The sequence below is a fragment of the Dendrobates tinctorius genome, unplaced genomic scaffold, assembly GCF_039654945.1.
Source record: "Dendrobates tinctorius isolate UK_male_01 unplaced genomic scaffold, ASM3965494v1 ptg000022l, whole genome shotgun sequence".
Taxonomy (NCBI): domain Eukaryota; kingdom Metazoa; phylum Chordata; class Amphibia; order Anura; family Dendrobatidae; genus Dendrobates; species Dendrobates tinctorius.
In genome coordinates, this window is record NW_027361690.1 from 23148067 (window position 1) to 23170417 (window position 22351).

General features: G+C 42.8%; 1 protein-coding gene across 4 annotated transcripts in view; it reads left to right on the top strand.

Moving 5' to 3' along the window:
* SQOR (sulfide quinone oxidoreductase) overlaps window positions 1-21925 on the top strand; it is a 115537-nt gene extending 93612 nt beyond the window's left edge. For 3 of the 4 annotated variants that reach the window (XM_073568484.1, XM_073568485.1, XM_073568486.1), the window contains exons 5-10: window positions 2482-2676; window positions 3504-3713; window positions 5881-6064; window positions 15368-15435; window positions 17665-17843; window positions 21607-21925. In XM_073568484.1, coding sequence (XP_073424585.1) covers window positions 2482-2676; window positions 3504-3713; window positions 5881-6064; window positions 15368-15435; window positions 17665-17843; window positions 21607-21664 — 894 coding nt within the window. In that variant the 3' untranslated portion in view covers window positions 21665-21925. Of the gene's footprint in view, window positions 1-2481; window positions 2677-3503; window positions 3714-5880; window positions 6065-7986; window positions 8225-15367; window positions 15436-17664; window positions 17844-21606 lie in introns of those variants that run through there. The other variant, XM_073568487.1, reaches the window with a different exon arrangement.
* Window positions 21926-22351: the final 426 nt, after the last annotated feature.

The following is a 22351-nucleotide window of genomic DNA, read 5'->3' on the forward strand; positions in this document are numbered from 1 at the left end:
AACTGATCTACAGTGCATGTTTCCAACCCGCAGCATGTTCATTTCACTTGCTGTACTCTGAGTTTTATGTGCAGATTTTCCCCATAGCATTGCAGTAGATGCGAGAAAAGGTAAAAAAAAACGCACCTGACTATATCAATAAAGTTTTCTCTAACCCAAATACAAAAACACAGCAGCTTTATTTAAAACATGACATAGCAACAAGAGACAAAAAAACGCAACTTCAAAGACACGGCAAAAAAAACAAGTGGAAAAACGCACTAAAATGCAGGTAACCTATTTTACTTAATAGGTGCAGAAAATCTGCAACCTCAAAAACTCGCCAAAAGCTCAGCGTGGGAACACAACCTAATAATGAATTGTAGCAATTGTCGAGTCATGTCAAAGGGGCTGTCCACTATTCTCACAACACCTTCTTAAATACAATATTCCCCAGTGGACATAAAAATAACAGATTGTCACTTCCCATACCGGCGCCATTCCAACAATGTGGGATCTGAGTCTCCTGATGCTTGTGTGACATGATGATGCAAGAACATTGCAGATAATCATACATTTAGCCACGACTGTATTCTCCTATAACGATTGTATTAATTATTGTTCTGTGCACAGAGTTCTTGTCGGCCTGTCTAAAAAGGTTGTTAAATGAATAATGATTGGTTTGTATACAGCCTATTGTTGGTCGTTGAAGGTGTAAATCGTATTTGACAATTGTTCTTGTGCTGTAGAACTTTCCTTTTTTGTGTAGTTATTACATTATGTGTCCACTAGGTGGTACTGTTCACTGTTTGTCTCTTACATTTTCTTATTACTTTATTGTATTCACCATGGCTAGGGCCACACCAGCGTGTATTCTCCCATCCAAGAGAGTAGGGCCGATAGTGCAAATCGGAGTTTAATCACAGTGAGATCCGATTTTCTCGGATGAGGAGAAGATGGCAAAAGAAATTCAGTGCGCAGAAATCAGACTGCACTCAGATGTCATCTGGGTGCAGTCCAATGTTTTCCGTGGACTCATTCACTTGCATGAGCGAGTGCTATCCGAACAGTGGATCAAACTTGGGCACGCTGCATTTTTTTTTTTTTCTTTACGGAGGGTTTCTGTCCGAGGAAAGAATCGCACATGTTTGGAGTCCCATAAACTAACATTGGTCCAAGTGAGATGTGATGTTTTGTCGGATCGCACTTGGACCAGTGGTGCGGTCATCTGCACGAGCCCTTATATAGCGAAATGAATTCCACAACACGTTATCGTATCTTATTAATCTTTATAGTTGTGTTGTGATATTTGTTGCCGTTTATTTGCGCCAAATTACTCAAAATGGTGCATGCGTTCTATGAATTTTGCGCAGTGTTAAAAAAAATGGTCTACATGTTTGTCTTCAACCATTTTTGCATTCTTTTAGTTCAAAGATTCCTTCCTTTTAGATAAAATCACAATGGGGACAGACGGCAACAAATTTACTGCTTTTTTTTTTTTTTAAAGTCACAAATGATGGATTAGCATCTGGAAATCAAACTCCAGCAACTAAGGTGAACATAATGCAAAACACAATAGATTTAAAAAAAAAAAAAAAAAAGGAGCAAAAATAAAAAAGGTAAAAAACCTAGACAATGAATTTCTCCAATAATGTTCATATAAAGCAACTATGGCACGTCAAACAATGAATAATGAAAAACGGAAGAAGAGACCCATATGGATGATTAAAATTAGAACTTTATTATCAATCCAAAAAAACAGTAATAGAAAATAAAAAATGGCACAAAACAAGAAATCACAGAGTGCCCAGTAGCGGGAACCCCAATACTATCCAGCAAAAGTGTTGTTAACAGGGTCACCTATGCACGGACATGGTAAAGGGATGAGAGTCATGTATCCAATATAATATGTAGGTCAAATAACTTACGTTAAACAAAAACTCAAAGGTCTGGTACAAAAAAATATATCTACAGTAGTATAGGAGATGATTGTGGCTAAGGAAATTGTGTGAGAGAGGTGGAGACGATGGCTGTGGTGGACCAAAAATCATCCCTTGTCAAAGCTGCACCTGAAACCACATATGCCATGGTTGAACCCCACAGGAAAAATCCGTAAAATGCCAAGTGGAAAGTATGAGGCACAATACCTTGAGCCCATAGACCGCAGAACCAGATGGAGTGGATAGACCGGGTGTCCCCCTCACCTCGCTGCACGTTTCGCCCTAAGCTGCTTCTAGGGGCATGTGTCCACCTGTCTCTCACAATTTCCAGGTTTTTGAGCAGTTTTGTATTATTGAGGAGGATTTGAAGATTTTCCCTTCAGTTTCTGCTTGAAAAACTGTGTGCACATAGCCTTATTGTGTCAGCTGTAGCTTTTTTTTCTTGTTTTTTGGTAGGCACTGAGGGCAGGCATGGGATAGATAGAGTTCAGGCTATGCTGACCAGCCTGTTCTGTTTTGCATTTTCTCTTTTGCTCTGACTTTGCCATCTCTTATTGTATAGGTGAAAGGACTTCCAGAAGGATTTAACTATCCCAAAATTGGTTCCAACTACTCTGCAAAAACTGTTGAGAAAACCTGGAAAGCTCTGCAAGATTTTCAAAAGGGGAACGCCATATTCACCTTCCCCAACACTCCGGTGAAATGTGCAGGCGCCCCACAGAAGATCATGTATTTAGCAGAGGAGTATCTGCGAAAAGTAAGCGCAGCCCGCTCCATTTATGCCACATTACAATCATCATTAATAATCATTGATATTCTGTTCTTCTCCTGTCTGCCTCCTACTCTACATATGGTGGTGAGGGTCCCGTAAAATAATAATGTTTCCCTTATTGACTGTGCATTAGTCCAGTTCTTGTGCACATTACTGCATGTTAGATTTTTTTGTATGCATCACTTGGCTAAAACTTGACGCTTACTGTATCATTATTATTGACAGCTAATCATAAGAGTATTTTTCTTCTTCCTACGGAAACTGGTTATGTCTGGGTGTCTTTCAATTGCCTTTTTCCACCTCTGAGCCCAGCAAGATACATGCGTCTCTTAAGAAGAAGAAAAGCAGAATTTTAGTGAGTCCAATTTGAAAAGAAAATCTCCCAATAAGTGGGAAACTGTCTTGAGCCCTGGAATTGGAGTCAAATCACTAATGATCTGCCCTTGTTAGTGACAAACTGATTCGTAAGGATGTGTCTGCCAGAAAAGTGTATTTGGTTACATTCCTACAATGAGTCTTTGGTTTTTGGTTTTTTACACTGCACATTTTGGAAAAAGTACAAGTAACCTATTTTACTGCAACAAAAAAGACCTCCAAAAGCTCATTGTTCACATGTTGCAGAAAATGGGTTACAAATCTGCATGTTTCTAGTGGATTTGGCTGCGCATTTCCCCTACTCCATGTACTAAGCATTGGATAGGGTAAAATTCAGGACGTAGGAACTTGGTCCCACAGTGTCCGCATTAAATGGTTCCTTTCTGTAGGCAAATGATTTCTCCTAAATAGGTTTCTTTCCTATTTTGCCTAAGTAGACAGGAAAACGATCTGATGCCAACTTCATCTTTAACACACCTTTGGGAGTCATCTTTGGAGTGAAGAAATATGCAGACGCCTTGTTACAGATCATCAAGGAGCGAAATATTCAGGTCAACTTTAAGCACAATCTCATTGAGGTGCGGGCAGACAAGCAAGAAGCCATATTTGAGAACCTTGATAATCCAGGGGAGACTAAAGTGTACCAGGTAAATGAGAAAAATGACAAAACGCTGCAGACATCCAGAATTAATAAGCTGTTAGGCTGGTTTCACAATAGCGTTTTTTAGCGTAGCGCATCGTGCGCTTACATGCGCATGGGTCCTGCTCCCCTATTTTTAACATAGGGGCGCATGGTCTAGCGTTTGCACGCGTTTGTATGCGTTTTCGTGCGCATGCGTTTTTTTGTAGTGTGCGCCTAGGCGTGCCGGACGCAACCTGTTGAATTTTTGGTCCATCCGACCTGTCTAAAAAAAAACAAAAACGCATGCGCACGGAATTCGCAAAAAAAAATTACAGTCTATGGGAACGCAGGCGTGCGTATAGACATGCGCACGCCTGCGTTTTAAGACTTAACATGGATAGAAACTGGTTAAAATGCATGCGCCTAAAAAAGCAAACGCGTACAAAACGCATGATGCATTTTTTTGCATGCTATTCTAGTGCGCACGAAGCGCAGCGCTAAGAAACGCTAATGTGAAACTTGCCTTAAGGCCCCGTCACACTAAGCGATCTCAGTAGCGAGATCGCTGCTGAGTCACAACTTTTGTGACGTAACAGCGATCTCACCAGCGAGATCGCTGTGTGTGACAGCGATCAGCGAGCGGCCCCCCTGCCGGTATCGCTGATTGCTGCAAGAAACCTCTGGACATTTCTTTGGTCGCTGGTCTCCCGCTGGCCAGCACGCATCGCTGTGTGTGACAGCGGGAGACCAGCGATCAGGTGTAAAAAAATAATTAAAAAAAATAAAAAATATAGTTATTCTCACCTTCCGACGTCCCGTTCAGCCATCCTGCCTCTCTCCACGCTCCGGTCCCAGTGATCCTTTGCATGAATGACCGCGAGACTTTGTTATCCCGCGAGACCGTGACATCTCGCGGTCATTCGTGCAAAGGATCACTGGGACCGGAGCGTGGAGAGAGGCAGGATGGCTAAACGGGACGTCGGAAGGTGAGAATAACTATATTTTTTATTTTGATACTATTTTCTACAGCGCTAGCCAGCGATGCCGGGCGCTCGGCATCGCTGTGCTGATCGCTGGTGAAGCTGTCTGTGTGACAGCTCACCAGCGATCACATAGCAACTTACCAGCGATCCTGACACCTTGATATTGTTGTCGGGATCGCTGATGAGTCGCTTAGTGTGACGGGGCCTTTAGAGAGGACTTTTAAGGTCACCTGACTGTTCCCATCCACTGCTATAGCAGTATGGGTGCAGATTTTGTTATCTAGGGTCTTATGTAACTCGCTAATGCATTAATCTACACACCGCATATGCTAATGAGTCGGGACAAGTCCAGAGGTGCATTCCATCCTGTAGACTAGTTATCTTTAGGATCTTCTTATGACCCCTCTCTGGGTCTCATTGACAGCCTCCATAATGGTGCTACCGTAACCATGATGTCAGTCATGTCCAGGGAGGCGTGATTATAAGATCCCTGGCAGGACTAGTCTGGGGGAAGGCCACACCCCACTGGGCTAGTCATACTAATCATACGTCATTAGCATATGTCAGACTAGAGATCAAAAGTTCATTCCCCAAACAATGCTGCGTTAGTGCGTTACTTAAATTACCTTATTGCATCAATTAAATCAGCACTAATACCACTATGGTAGTACCAGGAGACTGACCTGTTCCCTTTACTAATAATTATACTATAGATTATAAAAATATAAATTATAATTCTTACAAAATAAACATCCCTTGCTCACTAAACTGGAATATCAGTGGTCACCTTGGTCTAGGTTTGTGAGCCTATGGTACGTTGTTTCCCTTTTGGTGCCTCTGGTACATTTTAGAAATGAGACATGTCCAGTATTTCCAAGCTCCCGGCCCAGTATCGGCATCGGCAGTGCCAAGGGGTCTTAGAAATCATTTCTTCGTTATGGCAACTTCCAAGTCCCGAGTCCAAGGTCTCCTTTCCATCTTCAGTTGGGATTCTCTTTTTATAATAAATTCTTGAACATAACCCAGTGACGCCATTTTTTATTACACACACCACTTTTGGAGGACTTGAGTATTGATTTTTATACCTCAAGTTCAATTACAAAATATTTAAGATGGTGCCAAGAATATTTGTGTTTCTTTTTGGCAATAATACATTTACCTTTTTATTCTATGCATGAAACCCATTGAGACTGACTTGTATTCTTGCAGTATGAGATGCTTCACGTGACTCCTCCAATGGGACCACCAGATGTGCTTGTGAACAGTGCCGTGGGAGACGCAGCTGGCTGGGTGGATGTAGACAAGGACACCCTGCAGCATAAAAAGTACCCCAATGTTTTTGGAATTGGAGATTGTACGAATCTTCCAACATCAAAAACAGCAGCTGCTTTAGGTAAGAAAATTCTGCACTCTGAGTGTTACTGTTTAACTATCCTTCTTTGGGCCATATATTATTTGCAGTCGAGCAATGATTGGGAACATTTAGGGATCTTCTTACTGCTCTAATGTTCCATTTTCTGTGCTCCTTGATGCAGAGCTCTGGGCTCCCCTTCACACGGAGGCTCATGTTACTTAATAAATGTTTTGTCAGTTACTGAAGTTTTACCTTACTATCATACCGTTCTTTGCTGAAAACTAAATTGCCTCAATGTGCACTGACCGGTGAATAGACAGAGCTGCAGTGCAAAGCATGAGGGAGAACTGGAAAGGTAGTCAGTGCCCCTCATAAGAGGAGATTCACGTTTACGTTTCTCTATAACTGAAGGGCTCATTCCTGGACATTCATTTTCATTGTGTATTCAGACATGTCTCATCATTGGAGACCGACATGCAATGTAAATAAATTTGGCATGCAACTCGTAGGTATCCGTTGAAGAAAATAAATTTTATTGCAGCCAATCAACCAAGGTGTAAACGTTTCGGTCATAAGCGACCTTCCTCAGTACACCGACTGCCAATGAATGGTTGTAAACGGTGACCTTAGAAGACTGTGAGCCCTTGTATAGAAAATGGTAGGCAAATATAGCTGCAATAGGACCGGTATTTCCTATGAATACGGGGAATAGGAAAACTGTTGACAATTGGGCAAAAGGATTGGATAGAGAGCCACATTGGCTTCAATATGATAGATATATGTAGAGACTAATAAAAGGGTTGAAAAGAGTTCTTATGACTATATCGGTGGTGGATAGTGGTGTATGACTCAGAGTAAAGAGGTCCCGTTACTATGGAGGCCTGTTGGTGGGTGGTGGCGCCGTGCCGACGTCCAACGCGGTGTCCGCCGCTGGTTGGAGCGGGACCTCTTTACGGTGCACTGAGGAAGGTCGCTTATGACCGAAACGTTAACACCTTTATTTACATTGCATGTCGGTTTGGGAACCTATTTGAGCACCAACACAGCTGTGCCACAATATATTCATCATTGCAGACCGACATTCTGCAAAAGATAAAAACAGACATTTTGATCCGATTTACAGCTCAAAGTTAACCATTCAAGAGAACGGGCCCATGAAAAACAACAGACAGGACCAGAATACTGAGTGTTGTCCGTGTTTCACTGAGTAATTTTTGTTTTTATACGAGAAAAATTGATGACGCACATTGTAAACACTGACACATGGACCAAAAATGGATCCAGTTGGAGAAAAAAGTGGTACTGTTTATATACGAGAAAAAAGTAATGTGTTCATCCTAATTCCACAAAGCACATTAGAATAAAGTGGACTGAACCTGCCTATTTTGGCAGGGTCGACTGACCGTCCTGTGTTTATCGGACCCCTTCTGACTGATGTCGGGGGAGAGAAGGGTCAGGCACTTCTATCTCACCATGCCTGATACTTGTGATCATCTTGGAAGTAAAACCAAGGATAATCATTTAAGGTTTTGTCTTTTAATGGCTACAGTGTGAATGTGCACCTACACATTGCACTTATACTGCTAGCCCAGTTTTTGGGTTCTCTCTGGAAATACACCACAGTCAGAGGTCTGGCTGCGACCCGCGCTCATATCCATGTACAGAACCGCAGAGAATTTGCAAAATTGCTTGTATTAATAACTAGTTAGTCGGGCAATGCTTGTAACGTTAGTAGTACAATATACATTCACCTTGTCCTAGAAAAGTGCCCTTGTATTGTTTGTTTGCTTACAGAACGATTAATCATTCATCACATTAGCGGAAGCTTGACATGTTATGTAACTAATGACTGTTTTGGCTCGTCATCAGCTTCATTGCTTTTTGTTATCACTTAATTATCTCAAATGATATTGCGTTTGTACTTGTCCTAACTACTTCACAACCATGATGTGATTTCTTAGAAGAGGAGGATGAGCCCAGGAGTGAGCCGGCTGTTCTGTGGATGCGGCACCCCGCCACTTTCTACATAACCCCGCTTATCTGCGCCCTGCACACGCACATTACATGACTGATAAGGCGCCGGCTCTTCTGTTATACGTGGCTGTTCTACAAATAGTGGAGAGTTTATAAATGGATGTTTTTAGTTAGCACTTTATTAATATGTATTAAATATTGAATTTTATGGCATTTCAAACAAAACTTTGTTTCATTAGATTTTTTTTTTTTTCTCTCCTGTTGCTACACTTGTATTAATACGTATGTAGTTTACAGACAGGATACTAAGTGCTGCATTATTGTCACATTTGATCACAGATCTGGCTAGTATCTGTATATGTTCCCTGTACAATGGATGTTTTGTATTTATTGGTGGTTACTTGTGAAGGTCATGCAAGGTGCCTGAGTGTTGACCTCCGTTAGCCCCAGTAACACAGAGCTTCTTTCTTGGATGGTAAAGTGCACAGGTCGTACTGTTCAGCTTTTACAGTTTATGATTAGTTATTTTATAGTGTCCTCAGGTTCCGGGTTAGCAGAAACGACAATTTCCTAATATACTGTAATTCCCATAAGAGACGTGGTAAATTACCCCCAATATTTTCAGGTAAAATTCTTAAAAACTATGTTCCACAACTTTTCTAAAAAAGCAGTATCCTTTATCATTAAGAAAAGGAAGGATGGCTTAATCAGAATTAGGGATGACATTTCCAACTTATTTGAAGTTATAAAACCATATGAAACACATCCCGAAATAATACACCTTTCCGTTAACATACGGAGAAGGATACATGTAAAAGAAAAGGAGATTATAGAAAGGAAAAAAAAAAGAAATTTGGGAGAGACTTTTTATTAAACGACTCTAGCAACCAGTACCACTCCACACGCTTGCATTATCCCACTATTTGTAGTACTAACTCTCACACTGAGGAAAGCCATTTTTGTTCTAGACAGTTTATCCCATTGGTGACCCTTGATGAAGTGCATGGACAGGAGAATTCCTCCCTTTTAACTTCCAGTGAAAGATTTTCGATTCATTTAACCTCAGGTATGGATGATATAAATGTCAATAATATACAAGAGACAGCCCATACACAGGGCACAGATCTCAATATAGAAAATGTCCAACTTCGCAAGACAGCAATATACGCATCAACACCAGTACCTGCTATTTCCGTTCAAAAAAAAAAAGAATAAACAATAACTATCAAAGGACCAAATAAGTCACTCAGAACAAAAAATATTTAATCTTAGTGACTATAGTTTTAAAAGATAATAAGAAGAGTCTATTAAGAAAAGGTCTCAAATTTGCACCTAGTATTGGTTTCAACAAATTTCAGGCCTTTATAGGTATTAAAACCTTTGAGGAGATTGGCTATTAAGAAATTCTATATGAAAAAGAGAATGACCTCTAGTGACGTTATGAGTCTGCCTGTAGTTACAGACCCTTACCAACACACTAATTTAAAAAAGAAATCCAACTTCAACCCGATTCAAGAATATTCAGAAGCCTTTGAGGCATTTCAAAACAATGTGATACACGACATTAGGAACATATCCGATAGAAGGTGTAGAAAATGTAGGTACAACTTATCCGGTAAAGAACGTTCAGCTATAAGACGTCTTCAGGTGAATCATGAAATCACAATAAGACCAGCTGACAAAGGAGGGAGTATAGTGATTCTGAATACTTCTGACTATGAGGAAGAGTCCTTAAGGATTCTATCTGATTCACGCACTTACAAATTACTGTACAGTGATCCATCAGAGTGGTACTTTGCAGAGATGCAGGATCTTATAAAGAGAGGCCTTGACAAAGGTTATATAAGAAAAGAGGAATTTGATTTTATCAACACTACTCACCCTAGGATACCATATTTTTATTACATCCCAAAGGTTCATAAGAGGTTAACCAATCCACCTGGCCGACCAATAATATCGGCCATTGGCGGCCTGACAGCCAACCTTTCCAAATTTGTGGATTGCCATTTACAGAAGCTAGTCCTTGCTCTTTCAGCTTATCTGAAGGACAGTACTCATGTTCTACAGGTTTTAGAAACTATAGAATGGAAAGAACATTTTATTTTAGGGACTCTTGATATAACTTCCCTTTATACAGTCATTGAACATGAAAACGGTTGCAAATCTGCGGAATATTTATGTCAGAGGCCAGAATTTTACCTAGTGATCAAATTACTTTTATTGTTGAATGCATTGATTTTATACTTACTCACAACTATTTTCGCTATGGAGCGAACTACTACTCCCAGCAGTGGGGGACTGCAATGGGTACCAGGTTCGCGCCCAGTTATGCAAATCTGTATGTGGGCATGTGGGAACAAGAAACCATCTTCCCTGAGGGCAGGCTACGAGCGAACCTGGTACTATGGCATCGCTTCATAGATGATATTGTTTTTATTTGGTCAGGTGGCCCTAGTCTTTTAATCGAGTTTATTAATGAATTGAATAAAAATTGTTATTTTTTTTAAAATTCACTGCAACCACTAGCTCTACGGAAATTAACTTTCTGGATTTGAGAATCTTCATTGAGGAAAATACCATCCAGACACAACTATTTCATAAACCCACCGATTTGAACAATTACATTTCATTGGAAAGTTGTCACCTCCCTAGCTGGCTTCTGAACATTCCAAAGAGCCAATTCATACGGGCTCATAGAAACTGCTCTAGGACCCAGGACTATATCACTGAAGCTGACACCCTAATTAAGAAATTTTGCCAAAAAGGGTATGATACCCAATCCCTGCGTGAAACCAGGGAATGTATTGGGAACATACCAAGGGAACAACTCCTCAGACATAAAATAAAAAATAAGTAAAATTCTATTATGGAGGAGATTCCCATTATTACTCCGTATAATTCCAATAGTCAAATTCTCAAAAAAATTGTGAATAAGCACTGGAGAATTTTGAAAAATGACAAAGTCATTGGTGAGGTTCTGCCGTTACACCCGAGGTTTGTCTTTAGAAGGGCAAACAATCTGGGTAACCTAGTAGCCCCTTCTATCTCGAGATCCATATCAAGATATAATTCCCATCCACAACAGCAGTTAAATGTTTTTTTTTCCCTGCAGAAAATGTGCACCTTGTAGAAAACTAGGCAGTAAGAAACAACTTTCAATTATGAATAAGTTTACGGAGATTCCAATCCATGATTTTATCACTTGTGACACGAAGGAGGTGATATATTGCATCACGTGTCCCTGCGATAAATTGTATATAGGACAAACAATACGTCCTTTGAATTTTAGGGTTGGGGAACATTTACGTAATATCTGTAAGAAATTCACAGGACATCCCCTTTCTAACCCAGTGGTCCCCAACCTTTTTTGCACCAGGGACCGGCTTGAAGCAAGACCATTCTTCCATGGCCCGGCAGGGCGGGGATGGAGGTGTGACAGGGGCGGGGCTTTGGTCATAAGGGGGCGGGGCTATGGACGTGGTTGTAGTTTAGCAGTGCATACTTATAATTTAATTATAACATTTTTAATGTGACTCAACTCACCATAGGTTTTGAATGAGTGGGAGCACCTCGCTTGTTTCTCTGTTTCAGTGGGAGCACTGGGCTACTTCTACTGATGACCGTCACTGCTAATGATGATTGGAACCTACAAGGAGCATTGAGCACTTAAGAAAAATTGTACTGGAGTACTGTACATGCTGATTATTTTCTAATCATCAGAAAATGTATGTGTGGTTCCCCCCGTCCTGTCCAGCTCTGTGTGGCTCCCCCTGTTGTATGCGTGGCTCCCGTCCCATCCTTGTATACATGGCTCTGCTCCCACTCTCCCATCCTGTATACATGGCTCTGCTCCCACTCTCCCATCCTGTATACATGGCTCCGATCCCAGTCTCCCATCCTGTATACATGGCTCCGCTCCCACTCTCCCATCCTGTATGCATGGCTCCGCTCCCAGTCTCTCATCCTGTATACATGGCTCTGCTCCCAGTCTCCCATCCTGTATACATGGCTCCGCTCCCAGTCTCCCATCCTGTATGCATGGCTCCGCTCCCAGTCTCCCATCCTGTATGCATGGCTCCGCTCCCAGTCTCCCATCCTGTATGCATGGCTCCGCTCCCAGTCTCCCATCCTGTATGCATGGCTCCGCTCCCAGTGTCCCATCCTGTATGCATGGCTCCGCTCCCAGTCTCCCATCCTGTATGCATGGCTCCGCTCCCAGTCTCCCATCCTGTATGCATGGCTCCGCTCCCAGTCTCCCATCCTGTATGCATGGCTCCGCTCCCAGTCTCCCATCCTGTATGCATGGCTCCGCTCCCAGTCTCCCATCCTGTATGCATGGCTCCGCTCCCAGTCTCCCATCCTGTATGCATGGCTCCGCTCCCAGTCTCCCATCCTGTATGCATGGCTCCGCTCCCAGTCTCCCATCCTGTATGCATGGCTCCGCTCCCAGTCTCCCATCATGTATACATGGCTCTGTTCCCACTCTCCCATCCTGTATACATGGCTCCGCTCCCACTCTCCCTCTCTTGTATATATGGCTCCGCTCCCACTCTCCCTCCCCTGTATATATGGCTCCGCTCCCACTCTCCCGGCCTCCCCTGTATATATGGCTCCACTCCCACTCTCCCTCCCTTGTATATATGGCTCCGCTCCCACTCTCCCTCCCCTGTATATATGGCTCTGCTCCCACTCTCCCTCCCCTGTATATATGGCTCCGCTCCCACTCTCCCTCCCCTGTATAAATGGCTCCGCTCCCACTCTCCCTCCCCTGTATATATGGCTCTGCTTCCACTCTCCCTCCCTTGTATATATGGCTCCACTCGGCTCCCCCATCATACTTACCCTCCAGTCGCTGAACTTCCCTCCCTGCATCTCGCGGCGCTTCAGCTCCTGTGCGGAGCGGTCACGTGCTACCGCTCATTAAGGTCTATGAATATGGACGCCACACCTATGGGAGATGAGTGGCGTCCATATTCATGACCTTAAATGAGCGGTAGCACGTGACAGCTCAGCGCTAGATGAAGCCGCCGCAGGATGCAGGGTGAGTATCAGCTGCTGCACCGCCGCCGGCTCCCCTTCTGTCCGCGGACCGGCAAGGGCACTGCAACGGCCCGGTGCTGGGCCGCGGACCGGTGGTTGGGGACCCCTGTTTTAACCACTACCTCATACATCATGGGGGCTCTATAAGGGACACTAAAGTGACTGGGATCCAAATAGTTAAAAGAAGTTTGCGGAAAGGGAATTTTATTCACCAGATGTCCAGGATAGAGAGTAAATGGATATTTGAATTAAACACTTTGATTCCAAATGGTCTAAACAGCGAGATCGAGCTGTCCGCTTTTAATGTGCGATAGAATGATAAGTCTCTGTAAGCTATATAAGGGTTACTTTCACTCCCTGGGGCCAACCCTGAAGAAGGAATCTGAGAATTCCGTAACGCATAGGATTTGCAATTGTATTTTGGCTCCCCCAGCGCTTCTTACCGTTCTCTGCCTGTCACGTGGTACACGACGTGACTGTGACGTCACGCAAGGTCCTTCAGCGTTTTTGGACCTTGCAGGCTTATTTTTGCATGCGGCGACTGTCACCCCTGCAGTCTGCCACTCCATATCTCCAGCTGCACGCTAGTCACCGGCCGGGACAGCGGCATGTCTGGAGACAGTACCCTTTAGCTTCAGAGACCACATTTACCGCTGGGTTATTGAATACCTTTGGAAAGGACCTTTTCATTTATCTCGTTTCTGAAGACTCCTCTCTCCAGAATCACTCCTCCAAGCACTATTTAAGGTAATTTATCCTCCTATATGGTTATTTTTAAATTTATGTGTACTATGTAACCTGGGTACATCATATTAGCGCAAGTTAATTTTATATACGGTTATCATTTTATATCTTTTTTTGGACAATTTGAGTTGCTGCTGTGTGCCCTAAGGTTTTTCTCTTAGCGCCTTTGGCCACGCATATTTATTTATTAAAATTCCTAAAAAGTCTCGCTGACAGGTTCTGATGACAAATCTTTTCATCGTGAGCATAAAAGCTCTATATATTATACTGTAATAATTAATCAGCACAAGACAAGGGAACATGTAACCTACAGCATGATAGCGGACTCTTTATGGTTAATCCAAAGGGGAGCGCATCAGGAATGTAATACATATGTGAGGTCTTAAAGGGGTGCTCAAGAATTAGAGAAACATGGCTGCTTTCATCCATTCAGCTCCACACCTGTCCACCTGTTGGGCTGAGTCGCATTGTTACACACCAGTCACGTCAATGGAACTGAGCTACAGTGTAACATATGCTATAGCTGGACCAGAGGTGGCAGCAGCAACCAAACCACATAGTTGGTCTGAGCAGAGCGCCGGGATCGACGAGTCTGCTGAGCAGCCTTCTCTGCGGCCGGAGAGGAATGGGAGATCGCCGGAAGCAAGGCTCGGGATCCCACTGTGCAGCGACAGGAACCCAATGCCTAACATAACCTATGGACAGGAGTAGCCATATTTCTTTTAAAGAAAGCTGCAGTGTGTTCCTAATCATTTAATCATATGCAATACCCTTTTAAAGGGGTTGTCCAGTGAAAGTAATTCATCACCTGTCCAGATAGGTGATAACTAACTGATCAGTGGAGGTCCAACCCATTTCTGTCTTTGCAATGGAGCATTTTCCAGCGCTGCGCTCTTGTATTTTCTAGCAGCCTCATAGAGAGTGTATGGAGCGGCAGTCGGGCATCCAGTCTACCAGCCCATTTTGTAATTGGAATAGAAATTCCCTGTTCTGTCCATCAATGTGGGTCTTAGTGGATGGACAGCAATAGCACAAAAAGGACTTAAAAATCCTCCAAAAATTCAAAAACACAACAAAAAAAAGGCCGAGATGCTTAACTGCCCAGGCCAAGTGCATTAATATACCAAGCAGCCACCCCCTCCATGGATTGGTAGGCTGTGAGCGGTTGTCTCATCAGTATTCTTGCACCTGTGTTGCCGCCATCTTAACTATATGGGTCCACTGCATCCTGATAGTGCATTTGTTTGGAGGCCTGGGCAGGTAAGCATCTCTGCCTTTTTTGCTGTGTCTTTGACTTGGTGGATGGACCCCAATGATCAATAAGTTATCACTGGAAAATCTTTTACATTTGCCTGAACTTAAATGTGGACCTGACTATATAACATTTAATAGATTCAGCCGGATTTGGCGCCATTTACCAGGAGAAAGAATAACTATGTAGATGACAGATACTGCTGTGAAAGTAGACAGGCTAATAGCAATGTTATGTGAACATGGTACACCGGTACTGCTCTCATAAATCCCTGCGTGTTGTGCAGCCCATGTGTTTGCAGGTCTAACAAACCATTTTTTTTCCATTCCCAGCGGCCCAGTCAGCTGTCCTGGATAAAACCATTTCTTTGGTGATGAAAGGCAAAAAATCATCAGCCAAGGTTTGTAATGTTCCATATAGTTACTCTACAGCTTGTAATACAAATTGGATCGTAAGTTCCTTTAACCAAATATTAATGTTTGATTACCACATAAACATGCATGTGTTCTAATCTCCCTAGAGAATAAAAGGGTCGGGCATGTTAAATCCAACACGTTCCATCCTTTTGCTTGGAGATTTGCCATTTGCTGGCAAACCTGAAATCCATGTTAGGCCGGTTTCACACGTTCTGATATTTCCAGTACCGGAAAAACGGTACCAGAGATATCCGTGTGTTGTGAATGTAATACTTGCGGCACATGTGCGGCAACCGTGTGCCGCATCAGTACCACACGCACGGCCGCCAGGGAAGAAGCACTGCAGTAAGTGCTGTTCCCCGGCGGCAGGTGCTGAAGACGGCTCTCATCATTCTCTCCTGCTCTGCCAGCGATCGACGCGAGCAGAGGAGAATGATGAGAGTTATATTAAAGTCAGAACGATGACAGCAGGTGGGGACTTTTGGGACTGTTACTCCCATCATCCGACACCTGCTTCCACTAATAACAGTGATAGCAGGAGCAGATGATCGGGGTATTCCTTCCCGGCCGCCCGCGATCTAACTAAATAAATGATTGAAAAACCCGACTTGGGTTCCCCCCCTATTTTCTTTAACCAACCAGGCAAAACTCACAGCTGGGGGCTGCAACCTCAGCTGTCAGCAAGGTTGATTATCAAGAATAGAGGGGTCCCCATGATTTTTTAATTATTTAAATAATATTAAAAAATGGTGTGTGTCCCCCCCCTATTTTTGACATCCAGTCTTGCTAAAGCTCACAGCTGGGAGCTGGATTTCTGAGGCTGGTAAGGGGCCATTGATATAGTCCGTCCCCCCCCAGCCTAAAAACACCAGCCCAAAAACACCAGCCCACAGCTGCCCAGAAAAGGCACATCTTTTGCCCGGCTCTTCCCACTTCCCTGTAGCGGTGGCAAGTGGTGTAATAGTTGTGGGGTTGATGTCACCTTTGTATTGTAAGGTGTCATTAAGCCCACGGCTTAGTAATGGAGAAATGTCTAAAGACACCTATCTATTACTAATTATATAGTTACATGTTAAATAAAGACACAGCCAGAATAAAGTTCTTTATTTGAAATAACATTAAACACAGTTTTCCATTTTTATTATTGCGCCTAATTCCAGCGAAGACCTCATTCTCCTGTAAGGCTAGAGTCACACTGCGTTAAAGCAGTCCATTCAACGCATAGCAGCCCGTGTCCGAGGGTCCGTCACAGAATGACAGCACATCGCTAGCGCATGCCGATTATGGCATGCGTTAGCGATGCGCCTGATAATGGGAGGGAATGGCAGCGTTAACGGACTGCATTACATCGCGTTATGCTGCGGTGTAACGCAGTCCATCTAACGGACTGCCATAACACAGTGTGACCCCAGCCTAATAAAAATAAAACAACCAACAATATACCATACTTGTCCGTCGTTCTCTCCCACGCTGTAATCCATGTCTGGGGGCTAAATAGTTTTCAACCTGGACGGTGCCAAGATGCGACCATCCCGGCTGAAAACCACTGATGAATGAGCTGCTGGGAGCACAGCTTCAGTGACTAGTGGTGACGTCACTGAAGCTGTGCTCCCAGCCGGCCTGAACTGCGGTGACCTCTGGACCGTGGGAAAATGCCAGTGATGAGGTCACTGCAATTCAAGCTCATTGTCTTCACAGCAGATCACCCTGAGAATTTTTCATGGTTATCTGCTGTGTATGTTCTCCGTGTGCACATGTGCGGAACGTTTCGCGGCCCGTGCTGCCGGTAAAAAACGGACATGTTAGCGGGTTTTGCCCACGGACACACAATCCGTGGAAACACCCTGACCTGTACCCAGACCCATTCATTTGTATGGGTCTTCGTGTGTCAGTGTCTCGGGTACGTGTGAAAACTGTCGCCACATGTACAGAGACACTGATGTGTGAAAGAGGCCTAAGATGGATAACTTGTCCTTCCATAATGGGCAGGGTCAGCCAATAATAATCTGTTGTGCATGGCCAACCTTATAATCAAGTGATGGCATTGATTTTCAATCATTGTATTAAATGTCTTGTATGGGACAAGTCTCATAGCATTTTCCAGTTACAAAGTTATTAGAAGTCCATTGTTTTAGATAAGTGGAGTCACATTACATAAGAAAATCATTTAGAGCTATTTCTACCAAAGTGAGTAATGTCTCCATTGCTTGCAGTATGATGGATATACTTCATGTCCATTGGTAACTGGCTACCGAAAAGTGATCTTGGCAGAATTTGACTACAATGCTCAACCATTGGAGACTTTTCCTATTGATCAGGGCAAAGAGAGAAGAACCATGTACCATATGAAGGCTGATATGATGCCATTCCTGTACTGGAATATGCTGCTCAAGTAAGTGATTACCTTAGCTGTTAATTACAGAACACATTTCTCTTTTACATGAGCATAAAGCACACTATATATGCGCGTGTGTGTATATGTATGTGTGTGTGTGTATATATATATATATATATACGGTATGTCTGTATGAATGTGTGTAAACAAACATACATATACATACAATGGGTGCGGAAAGTATTCAGACCCCTTTAAATTTTTCACTCTTTGTTTCATTGCAGCCATTTGGTAAATTCAAAAAAGTTCATTTTTTTCTCAGTAATGTACACTCTGCACCCCATCTGGACTCAAAAAAAACAAATGTAGAAATTTTTGCAAATTTATTAAAAAAGAAAAACTGAAATATCACATGGTCATAAGTGTTCAGACCCTTTGCTCAGACACTCATATTTAAGTCACATGCTGTCCATTTCTTTGTGATCCTTCTTGAGATGGTTCTACTCTTTCATTGGAGTCCAGCTGTGTTTAATTATACTGATAGGACGTGATTTGTAAAGGCACACAACTGTCTATGTAAGACCTCACAGCTCACAGTGCATTTCAGACCAAATGAGAATCATGAGATCAAAGGAACTGGCCAAGGAGCTCAGAGACAGAATTGTGTCAAGACAGAGATGTGGCCAAGGTTACAAAAGAACTTCTGTAGTACTCAAAGTTCCTAAAAACACAGTGGCCTCCATAATCCTTAAATGGAAGAAGTTTGGGACCACCAGAAGTCTTCCTAGACCTGGCTGTCCAGCCAAATTGAGCAATCGTGGGAGAAGAGCCTTGGTGAGAGAGGTAAAGAAGAGCCCCAAGATCACTGTGGCTGAGCTCCACAGATGCAGTAGGGAGATGGGAGATAGTTCCACAAAGTCAACTATCACTGCAGCTCTCCATCAGTCGGGCCTTTATGGCAGAGTGGCCCAATGGATGCCTCTCCTCAGTGCCAGACATATGAAAGCCCGCATAGAGTTTGCAACAAAAGCACATGAAGGACTCCCAGACTGTAAGAAATAAGATTCTCTGGTCTGATGAGACAAAGATAGACTTTTTGGTGATAATTCCAAGAGGTATGTGTGGAGAAAACCAGGCACTGCTCATCACCTACCCAATACAATTCCCAACAGTGAAACGTGGTGGCAGCATCATGCTATGGGGCTGTTTTTCAGCTGCAGGTACAGGACTACCGATTGCCATTGAAGGAAACATGAATGCGGCCAAGTACAGATATCCTGGATGAAAACCTCTTCCAGAGTGCTCAGGACCTTAGACTTGGACAAAGTTTCACCTTCCAACAAGACAATGACCCTAAGCACACAGCTAAAATAACAAAGGAGTGGCTTCGGAACAACTCTGTGACCATTCTTGACTGGCCCAGCCAAAGGCCTGACCTAAACCAAATTGAGCATCTCTGGAGAGACCTGAAAATGGCTGTCCACCAACGTTCACCATGCAACCTAACGGAACTGGAGAGGATCTGCAAGGAAGAATGGCAGAGGATCCCTAAATCCAGGCATGAAAAACTTGTTGCTTCATTCCCAAGAAGACTCATGGCTTATACTTATGACCATGTGATATTTCAGTTTTTCTTTTTTAATAAATTTGCAAAAATGTCTACAATTCTGTTTTGTTTGTTTTTTAAATCAAGATTGGGTGCAGAGTGTACATTAATGAGAAAATAAACTTTTTGAATTTACCAAAATGGCTGCAATGAAACAAAGTGAAAAATTTAAAGGGGTCTGAATACTTTCCGTACCCACTGTACATACATTCTCCTTTTTATACCTGGTAGTGATTTGTCAAGGAACCCATTAAGAGTGTAAAAGGGGGCAAGCATTATAAGCTATTTGTAACAAAAGGATTAACATCATAATGTAAATGCAAACTAAGCCCTGTTATGACCAATGAAACAGTTTACTGTAAAGTACATTGGCACACTGCTAATCATACAGTATGTTCTGTACAGACATTGAGGCTATGTGCCCACGTAGCGTTTTAAAACGCACACTAAAAACCGGACTCCTTCCCAGAAATCACGCGTTTTTTTCCGCGCGATTTCACCGCGATTCTGTTCGCGATTTTCTCAAGCACTTTTCAAGCGATTTGAAGCATCGCTTGGAAAGTGATTGACAGGTTGGTCACACTCATCAAACATAGTGTTTGACAAGTGTGAGCAGCTTTTTACTATTGAGGCTGCCTATGCGGTATCAATAGTAAAAGATAAAATGTTAAAAATGATAATAAAAAAAATCGGGGTATATTTACCTTCCGACGTCCCGCGCTGCCATCCCGGGCCACAGCGTTCCCAGTAATGCCTTGCGAGACCTGTGATGACGTTGGTCTCGCGTTACTATAGCGATCTCGTGAGACCGCTAGAGTCACGCGAGACTACTTCATCACAGGACCTTGCCGCAAGGCATTACTGGGAATGCTTAGGCCGGGAATGCAGCACGGGACGTCGGAAGGTAAATATACCCCGATTTTTTATTTTATTTTTTATTCTTTTTTTTTTTTTACAGGGGTATGGTACCCAGGGCCTGGAGGACAGTCTCCTCTCCTCCACACCGTGGGTACCAACCGCACATGAGACGCTTAACTTCCCGCATGGTGGGCATAGCCACATGCGGGAAGTAAGCGATTCTCATGCATTCCTGTGGGTGCAGAATCGCGGCAATTCTTTGAGATTCCGCACAAAAGAATGAGCATGCTGCGATTTTTTTTCCGCGATGCGTTTCCGCCGCGGAAAAAAGCGCAGCATTAGCACAGCATGTGCGGAATGCCATAGGAATGCATGGGGGGCGTTCTGTACACGATTTTTAAACGTTTTTGCGACGAAAATCGCGGCAAAAATGCTTAAAAATCGCATCGTGGGCACATAGCCTAAAAGGAACCTGTCACCAGGTTTTCACAATATAAAGTACCACTTTAAGACTTATTTTACAGCAGTCTAGTAAGCTGCATGTAGGTCCCCAATCCCCTCTGCAGATTCCTTTAAAGTTTAAAAGTTGAAAGCAATGATGGAGAAAGGAGCGTCTGACGTCTCAGCACAACAGGTGCGATTGCATCATTACAACTCACCTGCTGTACCAAGATGTATAGAGGATCTGAAGACACAATGAAGAGAACGGAGCAGCCAAAGAACAGGCAGAGGTTTTTTATGTGGGGCATATTATACTGTGTGGAGCAAGTCCATTATACTATATGGAGCACTATGTGGGGCCATTATACTATATTGAGCACTGTCTGGGGCCCATTATACTGTATGGAACACTACATGGGGCCTATTATACTGTATGGAGCACTATGTGGGGCCATATACTGTTTGGAGCACTCTTTGTGGCCATTAAACTGTAAATGACCCCTCTCTTTTGAGCCCCAGTGTGTCCAAACCACATTTAGCACCCACGTTTGGCATTTCTGCAGTGATGAAAGCCCGCCTAATTTACGGTGCATGTCTCAAGAATTTTTTGGGAACCATTTTGTTCTGTTACTCTTGTGAAAATGCAAAATTTGGGGCTAGAAAACATTTTGGTGAGAAAAATGTTTTTTTTTTTGTTTTTTTTTTTCAATTTTCACAGCTCAACATTATAAACTTCTGTGAAGCATCTGGGGGTTCAAGGTGCTCAATACACATCTAGATGAGGTTCAGGAGGAGACTAGTTACCAAAATGGTGTCACTTGATGGGGGTTTCCACTGTTTGGGCACATCATGGGCTCTCCAAACATGACATGGTGTCCACTAATTGTTCTAATTTAATTTTCCTTTTCTCTACAGGGGATATTGGGGTGGTCCAGCTCCTGTAAGAAAAATAATGCACCTTGGCTTTAAGTAGAGAAGTATTACAAAATACACAGCCATTGCTCATGCAGCACCAGCTCGCATTGCCACGTCCAGTATGAGAAGTGATGTAAGGCTGTTTACACCGACCTGCACAGGAAGATTGTTTTAATACTATAACCATGCAAAACCTCATATTTCAGATCAAATTAGCAGATTTTTATTTTCTACAGCTTTTATTCCTCTTCTCGAACAATTATGTATTTTGTTATATGAATTTTTTTAACAAATAAAATCAGTATTGCCAAAAATTTAACACTTAAGGTTCTCTATTTGGAAATGACCAGTCATCACTAAGATAGTTTTCTTCTCAAAGTTTGACCTGACATCACCGGGGCATTTGAGGCCATCATTAGCTTTCCCAACATATTCCAGTTTATGATTATACATATGATACCTTCTTTCTTACAGGACACAAGTTTACAAGGTCGATTTATGTAAGATGGGTTTTCTAGGAGTCTGAACATCAGCTTTTTTTTTTTCCCATTTATTTTATCAAGAGCCATATATATGAGCCATGCTATAATACAGGTTCTTCTGTAAGGGAAAAAAATGACAACTAGAAAATTTAGTTTCGCTATAAGATAAGCTGATTGTCTCCTTAAAGGAGCATTCCCACTAACATTTTTATTGTTTAAATGTGTACGTGCATGTAATGTAGTGTGTGTGTTAATGTACCGTA